Here is an 8545-nt window from a genome sequence, read left to right as displayed (position 1 = left end):
AAACACTTTTCATTTTCAACACACCATTAGCAAATAGAAATGAAGGGGGAAATAATCTCACAACTCTTCTCAGAGCCTACAGTACGAGAAACCCTTGTTTCAGGATTGCTTATAACCATCAGTATTTCACCTCTGAGGACCCAAGTTCTAATCATAATGGAAATACAAGGTTTGTGGGTTTAAATTATGTTCCTCTTCCCAGTCACAACATGATGTTTAATGTCTGACAAATTACAAAGTGATTGGAAAAATAAGGAACTTCCTCCTTTTGTTAAGAAAGAGTGAAAGATACTTGATCTAATATTTTTTCATTGTCAGCTCCGAGCTTAGCAGCAGCAACTTGCACAGCTTTACACATCTTGTGGTTTAGTTGATTCAGTGGAAGACAGAGGGTTTTCCTGTTTTCATGCACTGAATGATCATTGCAATTTACCACACCTGTTTGTTGTTCTGGCTTTGTTCACAGCAGAAAGCAACACGTAGCTGCCCATTGGCCTTTCTCTTCCATCAAACCAACGTGCCAAGTCTTCAGAAGCATCTCCCTCCCATGCAACTGAGTGCACTCTGCACCTTGCTTATGCTATTGATCCTTCATTAATACAAGCATTGAAGAAGCATGCTGTAATTATTAAATCAGATAGAAAGCAAACCCAGGACTATACTCAAGCTTAAAAGTCAAGTTTATTCTGACTACAGCTAGCTATCCCTCCTCACAAAAGGAAAACTTCTTTTGTAACCATGTCCTTCATCTTTCTGATACCCCATTTTTCCCTGTAATTTTCCACATTTAAAACTTTTTTTCAACTCTGTTTGGCTTGTTAAAGTTCCTCTACTTCTATTTCCTGAATACAAAAAAGGGCTAAAAATCGTCTTTTAATTGCCAGTTGTTCACATACGTATTTAATAGAGCAGCACTAAACATAGGGCTCAGCCCACCAGCACTTTACACAAGCAGGGTCCCATTCAGTTCTCCTGAACAAACATGCAGTGCTTTATTTTCACAGAATGAACATTGCACTATTTCTTCTGTTCACCAAAGCTCACCGGGGTGCAATTGTTCAGCATGTTGGGTGATTCCTTGCTGCAATGTAGTAGGTGGAGCCCAAACTATGGACCAGATTCAGATGCTGTAACTCTGCTGGCAGTGCTGGTACCGGGAAAGTGAAGCAGATGCTTGCTGCACCACTATTAGAAGAGCAGCAAGTGCTCTCTCAGAGTGACAGGATGAGCTTTTTAACATAATTAGGAGCCAAAGGACATTTTTGGAAGCTAAGTCAATTGGGCTCATCTGTTTCACACTCCCAGAGGCAATCAATTCCTGTTCACTTTACTCATCCTGAAAACTTTCCCAAAAATTACCCAGGAGTTCTGCACGCAGAAATGACCATGCACCATCTCCCAAAATCCGAGAAGCTTTCTCTGCAGCACGGAAAGCCCCGTGCGGAGCCCCGGGCACAGCCCCCTGCGGGCAGCCGAGGCGGGGCCGGCGTTCCACGGCAGCTCCGGGGGCTCCCGGCTCCAGCCCTGCCCGCGGCTCGGGGGGAGCAGGGAGCCTCGGAACGCTGCCATGGAGATAAAGCAAGCACCGTGCTCTACAGGTCAGATTTTCAAGCACTGCCCCCGGACACAACAACCAGAGAAAATAAAAAACCCCGCTGGGTACAGCCCAAAGCCAAACACCCAAAATCCTCTCAGCAGCACTGCACTGAACATGCACGTGGTAATACAAAACACATCATTCCACAACAACACAAGTACCTTAATCTGTATTTGAAACATCAAATTGACTATCCCTCCCGTTTCTAGCACCCTGTCCTAACAGGCCAATTAACAGGTCTCCCATTGCTAGATTTTAAGTTATTTCACTGATGGTGAAAATGAGCTGAGGGAACCAACATGTAATGCAGTCATTCAGCAAGTGTATAGGCAACCTTATGCAATAATCTTTTAACTAGTTTATTAAATGTTTTTCCTTTTCAGAATAAATTGAACATCTAATGCCAAAATTTCATCAAGAACTCAAAAATCTTAGTAGCCAGTTATCAGCTGTTTAACTTGAGTTACAAGAAATAGACATATTACACATCACTAAAATTTTCACACGTACACCCACACATACACACACACATATCAATCCTGTTTATATTAATTTATTTTCACAAATCAATCTCCTTTTTCCTACTCATACTCTTCACATTTTCTGAAGGCACAACACCCAAATAGGCAATGTAAAATGTACTTCCTGTAGAAAAGTCTGTAGTCTCCTAAGAGAACAGTTTGGCAAAACTACGTTTGTTTAAAAACTCAGGTTCCAAAATGAGCCTTCAAAGAGCAGCAGAGAACACCAAGATTAAAAACTACTTAGGGTGTCTGCACTTTTCATATGCAACACACCACTTAACCTTTAATAAATCAGGACTTTTTCCAAGCAATTACAAAGGCGGAAGTAGTAAAATCTCTTTTTTTTCTTTTTTTTTTTAATCATCAAGTTTTAACGATGGGACAGACTCTAGGCAGAGCTCCCAGAAAGAGCCAGACCACCATCTGGCTCCATCACAGAGCAATGACAATTCACAGGCAACGAGTCTCCAACCAGCGCTCTGAAATCAAACACTGGGCTCTGTTACAGCCATGAACACACAGCTGTACATTTCCTCCCTCCTCGTACATAAATATACCCTCAGACACAGACAAAGGGAAAAAATAAATCATCTTATGCATTTTCTATGCTTCCCTGCTCTGCCTGTTACCAATCAGTGTCAAGAAATATCTTACATCTTATGTTTTGTTAGCACTATAGAATATATATAATTTTATTTTTGTTGTCACACATGCTAATATTTCCAGTATGATAAATGTCTTTTTAAATCCTGCATTTCTTGTCACGCTGTAGATCCACTTCTATGTGACAGTGACTCCTGGACATACATGTCAAGACAAAAATAAATACTGCTGCGATGGCAAACGTTTTTAAACTCTTAGGACACCAATACAGTGGCACTTGAAAGACTTTTTAAATACAACAGAAAAGACAATAGTTAAATAGAAACCTGCTTTGACACAGCCATGAAACCTGCACTACACTTGCAAGATCTGTATTTGTTTCTGCAAGAGCAGCTCCTGATCTTTGAACACATCAAATGTTGCACTCCAGCCCTCCGCCCATACCCTTTAAGAAGTCCACGTTGTTATTTTAAGCAAGCATCCCCTCCAGCTGTACATAAGCAACACTGTATTTCCCAAACAATTGAGGTAATTATAAAAATGAATATCATTTATTATTTTCTTTTATTACTACCATGTCTGAACATTTGCTTTCATACAAAAGTCTGATTTTCAGCATTATGTTTTCCAAGGGCATCCCCTCCGCACCAAGGGAGATAAAGATGTGTAGGAATTGTGCAAGAGTTTTTGTTACCATCTTCAAACGCACGAGAGCTTCATGAACAAGATATTGGCGTTTTACAGAAGGAGGAAGGGGCTTTACACATATTTTCAGTTCCACGTGATTTTGTTTTTTTAAATCGCATCTAACCCAATGCAAAGGGGCGGGTAGAAAAAAAAACAAACAAACAAAAAAAACCCAAAAACCCCACGAAATCATCACATTACTGTATGTTACCCTTCGGCAGTCTTTGGAGGAAATCGGAGCCCAGGTTGCTTTTCCCGGCTCCCTCCCTCACTCAGGGCGGCCGGAGCGGCCCCTCTGCCCGGGCTCCGCCAGCCCCGGCGCCGCTGCCCCGTCACAGCCGCGGCTTCCTGAGCAACGTTCGGCTGAGGTCCTTCACCTCCTCGGGGCTGCCCACCCGCTCGTAGCCCAGCAGGGCCATGGGCTGCTGGCAGTACTCCTCCACCTGCTTGATCTGCTGGTAGCTGAGCGCGGTCCTCCAGGCACTCAGCGCCTGGCTGGCGTTCCGGGCCGACACCACGAACGGCTTGGAGGAGTAGCCGGGGCCGCTGGTCATGTTGAGGGCGAACTTCTCCATCTCCGGGCTGACCGCCAGGTTCACAAAGCCGTACACCTGCCGCAGGGTCTTGATGGGCTCCACCACCAGGTCCTCGTAGCGCACGGCCATGTAATTGCCCTGGAGCCAGTCGGGGGGGTGCAGAGCGGTCTGCAGGGTCTTGGCCATGCTGCTGCAGATGACCTCCATGGCACCCAGGGCATGGTAGTCCGAGCCGCCCCCCCCCTCCTTCTTCCCGCCCAGCTTGTGGCCGGCATCGAGGAAGGGCATGCGGTGGATGTGGGGGTCCCGGCTCCGCACCACCTGCAGGCTCTCTCGGATGAGACCGTGCCGGGACTTGATGCGGGAGCTGGCGACGGCCCGGGGGTCCCGCACCAGATGGATGACTTTGAGGTCCAGGGTCGGGTCCCGCATGAGCGGGGCCAGGACGGCCAGGTCAAAGACACGGACGCCCTTGATGACCAGCGTGTGGTACTTGTGGCATTCCTCCTGGAAGCGGCTGAGGCGCTGCGGGGGACACTTTTTGCACACCCGGTCGTCCACCATGCCCACTACCTCCTTGCGATAGGCCGGGCAGAGGGGCGAGGAGCAGATGACCTTGTTGGTGGCCGCCCCGAAGATGCCGAGCGTGGTGAGGTTCTTGCCGGCGCCCGCCGTGCTGTACAGCTGGAAGACGGAGAGGTCGCATCGGTACAGGGAGCTCAGCATGTCGCGGGCCGCCCCTTGCAGCGAGACGGCGTCACCGGGGTACAGCTTCTGCCAGACGTGCCACACCGGCTCGTAGAGGAAAAATACCTCGGGGTTCTGGTTGAAGAGCTCCCCGAAGAAGGACGAGCCCGAGCGCCAGGTGGTGAAGACATAGACCAGCTGCCGCCGGGCGCCCCCCGGGCCGCGGCTCCCGGCCGGCGGCGGCGGCGGCGGGGGGTGGTGCCGGGGGGCTGCCGGGGGCTCCCCGCAGCGCCGAGGCTCCCGCCGCCACTTGTACTCCAGCAGGTTGAGCGCGGCGAGCAGCAGCAGCAGCGCGTAGCCCAGGCACAGCGCCAGCGCCTTCCGCCGGCACACTTTCATGCTGGGCGGCGGCGGGGCCAACTGTTGCTCAGCGCCCCGGCGCCCCGGGGCCCGCGGCGGGCAGCAGGGCGCGCCGCCCCCGGCGCCGTCTCCCGGCCGGCCCCCCGCGCCCGGCCCGCATAGCGCAGCCGCCGCGACGGCCCCGCCGCCGCCGCCGCCCCCGCCCCTGCCCTACTTAGCAGCGGCACGGCCGCCCGCCCGCCCCGCGCTTCTCCCGCGCCGCCATCGCCGAGCGGCCGCGGGCGCCGCCGCAGCGTAGCTCTCGGCGGCCGCCGGAGCGAGGCGGAACCGCGCTCCGCTCCGCCCCACAGCTCGGGGCGGTGGCGAGGGGCGGGCGGGGGCTGCGCCGCCCCGACAGAGCGCATCGCGCCCCGCCCCGCCCCCGCCGCGCCGGGAGCGCTCCGGTGCCGCCGCCGCCACCGAGGGGCGGCCCCAATTGGCGGCCCCGCCCCGCGCTCGCCACTGGCGGCCCCGCCGCCCGGCCTCGGGCTGCAGCGCCCCGCCCGGACCGACCGCCCGCTCCCGGGGGGAGCCCGGACCGATCGACACCGGCACCGAGCCCGGCCGGGCCCCGCACCGCCGGAGGGCGGCGGGCGCTTCTGGGAGCCCCTCTGTGCTCCGCCGGGGCGCTCCAGTCAGCCCAGCCCGGCGGGAGGCTCCTCACCGGGGACCCCTCGCTCAGCGGAGCCGTGCCGGTAACGGGAAAAACAGAAGAGGAATGAAAGATCCCTGAAAGGCCTGAGAGGATTCCGCGGCCAGCCCCGCCGCCCTTATCTTGGTTTGTGCGGAAACTCGGAGTTCTCAAAGGTTCTCCAAAACGTTTAAAAAAACCCCTCACACTGGATCTTCCTGGCAGAGCTCAGCACAAATCCATCCGCCCGCAGTTCTTCACTCTGTTTTTATAGCCGGTGTTTGGTCACCGGGCGGCCCCTTCGGTGCTGCCCCGGCCCACGGGCAGCCGGCCCGGCGGCCCCGAGCCCGGCGCAGCCCCGCTCCTGCCGGGCAGAGCCCAGCGCGGCCCCGCTCCCGCCCCGGCTGCAGCAGCCCCGAGCCGGCAGCTGGCCGGTGATGGGCCCCGGACTCCCTGCCCCGGGCGGGAATGGAAACGGGCAGCGCTCGCTTTTCTCCTGTGTCCTGAGACACCGCGCTGTGGGGAGGGCAGCGCAAGCCGTGGTGCAGCTCCAGACAGCAGCGGTGCTTTAAAGCCGAACACATCCCAAAAGGCGCCTGAGAAGCGGCGGGTCCCAGGGGACAGCGCACTCGTGGGGCTTCGGCAAAGCTCAGTGACTCTTAGGGAATTTTCTCAGCGGTTTCCTCCGCCCCCGACCGAGCTCGGAGCACTCCGGGGCTGCTCACGAGTTACAGAAGCATTCGGCCGCTCTCTCCTGTCCATTGCTCTCTCTCCCCGGCAGCTCTCGCACTGGTGCAGCCTTTCCCACCACGCACAGATACCCACGGCCCATCTCCCCGGGCAGCTGGGGGCTGCCCCTGCCTCACACCAATCCCTCCACAACTGATGACACTGGGGAGATTTTGCTGGAAGGTTTATTAACAGCGCGGATATGACACTACTGCAAAAGCTTCTACACTCAGAAAGCAGATAAAGCACAAATTCACCCGGTGTGTGCCTTGCCTGGTAGGACACTTGCAAATAAATGCAAGAAAACAGGACAAGAGATGAAGGAGCTAAATGTGTAAGCAATGTTGGTATCCCTCATTAAAACATTTCAATACTCCTCCCACGTTTTCTGCAGGGATATTTAACAGCCAAGCTCCCTTTCTGGGAAAACTTCTAAGCCCCTTCCAGCCTCAAAGGGAAGGGCTCCTCTCTCCGAGCCTTGTCAGGGCAGGGTGGCCGCGGGATGGGAGCAGGAGCTGCCCTGGTGTGCGACACCGGTGCCACCTGAGCCGCCCTGCGGCCACCGCAGCGCACGGGCCAGCTCGGAGCCGTCCCGCGGGCTGCCGCTGACCTGGCGGCAGCGTTCCAATGTCACTGCGACCTTTCACACAGAAGTAATTCGTTAATCGCAGACTTTAAATAGCCATTAAACATTCAAGAAAAAGTCTCTATTTCATCAAAGTGAGGGGGAAGGGGAAGCCATTTTTTTACCCTACAGTGCTCCAGAGGAAGTCACATTGTGTACATCTTTAAAACCACATTGTGTACAAATTATTTGTATCTAGTTGGCAAAAGAAAGGTGCAGCTTAAATGAGCTAAAAACGATTCACTCGTAACTCTTGAAACACAGTATATAATGAAAAATAAACCTCTGGAGCATCTTGTAGCATAAAATTCTTGCAGTTATTTTGTTCTTTAGTTCTAATCCATGAGTTCTTCACATAAAACAAGACTTTTGCTTTTTAATATATTTTTATAAAGGTTCACATCAAATATTTATCTGGCTTTCTGTGCTCACTACAGATGAAGTGACCATCACCTAGCTAAAGCAGAAATGTTCCTTTTTCATTCTGGAGTGGTCTGTAGTAGCATCAATTAGCCTATATTAGGTGATGAATGACAACAGCAGTACTGAGATGCTGGAGTTCATAAAGCAATATCTCCCACCACTATTGTTCTGCAGCACTAATGCAATAAAGGACAGAGACTACAGGGAGCAAAACCAATTCACAGCAGTGAAAAATCATTACAATTCCATGAAGTTCAAATTAATCCCTTCTTTCCATTTCACTTGGTTGAAGAGAGATATGAAATTTTCTGAAAAAACCAACAATGCCAGCTCCATTTCTTACAGCATTTAAAAATTAACAAGTAACAAATAAAGATAAGCAAACATGAACTGCAGGTATAACATCTGAAATAGTAAAACTAATCAGTAAACCCAAACATGAAAAGCTGTAATTGGGTTCTGCACCTTCCCTGCTGCTACACAGTGGTTACATCTCTCTGAATCAGCGAGTGAGAACTGAAAGCAGCACTGCTTTCATCAAACTCCAACTCAACAAGGAAAACACGAGGCCAGCAGCTCTTTAGTTCAACCTACATGCTGCTAAACAGAATCTTACTTTTCAGAACTGGAGCAATGCAGGTATTCATGCTGGGCAGGTGGATCCAAGTGCCCACACACAACACAACTGTGATCAATCAGGTTCAGTGCAGCTGCTTTAGCTGATCTTCCCACAAGTTTCAGACCTGGTAGTCAAGTAGCACTTGAAGAACTCAACACCAATGAATATTGAATAAGTTTATATGGAAGAGATGTATACAGCCAACTTTCAATTCACAACTTTGGAGCTTTGTTTGGTTGGGGTTTTTTTAGTAATTTATATATCTGTTATATGTAACTGTATACAACATATATGGCAAAGAAACACAAAAGTATTAAAAAATGGTAAGAGGCACAGAAAGTGTGTGAAAGAAGAACATTCTGCAGCTGAACAAGTACAGTTCTTCACAAATATATTCAGGTACTTCAGTGTACATTTTCCACCCTCTATTTTACTTCATGTCAATCTATTTTAGGCTCACTAATTTCAGTATACTAGATCACCCA

At 51.2% G+C, this 8545-nt stretch overlaps 1 protein-coding gene across 1 annotated transcript; it reads right to left on the bottom strand.

Moving 5' to 3' along the window:
• Positions 1-1797: 1797 nt before the first annotated feature.
• On the bottom strand, positions 1798-5033 carry CHST2 (carbohydrate sulfotransferase 2). Its single transcript, XM_058812240.1, has one exon. It carries the CDS (start codon positions 5031-5033, stop codon positions 3744-3746), a length of 1290 nt encoding a protein of 429 aa, XP_058668223.1. The 3' UTR covers positions 1798-3743.
• Between the last annotated feature and the right edge of the window lie 3512 nt (positions 5034-8545).

Source organism: Ammospiza caudacuta, chromosome 11 (assembly GCF_027887145.1).
Source record: "Ammospiza caudacuta isolate bAmmCau1 chromosome 11, bAmmCau1.pri, whole genome shotgun sequence".
Lineage (NCBI taxonomy): Eukaryota > Metazoa > Chordata > Aves > Passeriformes > Passerellidae > Ammospiza > Ammospiza caudacuta.
This window is presented reverse-complemented; position numbering and strand designations above follow the sequence as displayed.

Excerpts from the sequence above, each read along its gene's own strand:
- CHST2 (XM_058812240.1), bottom strand. The coding sequence starts at position 5,033 with ATGAAAGTGTGCCGGCGGAAGGCGCTGGCGCTGTGCCTGGGCTACGCG.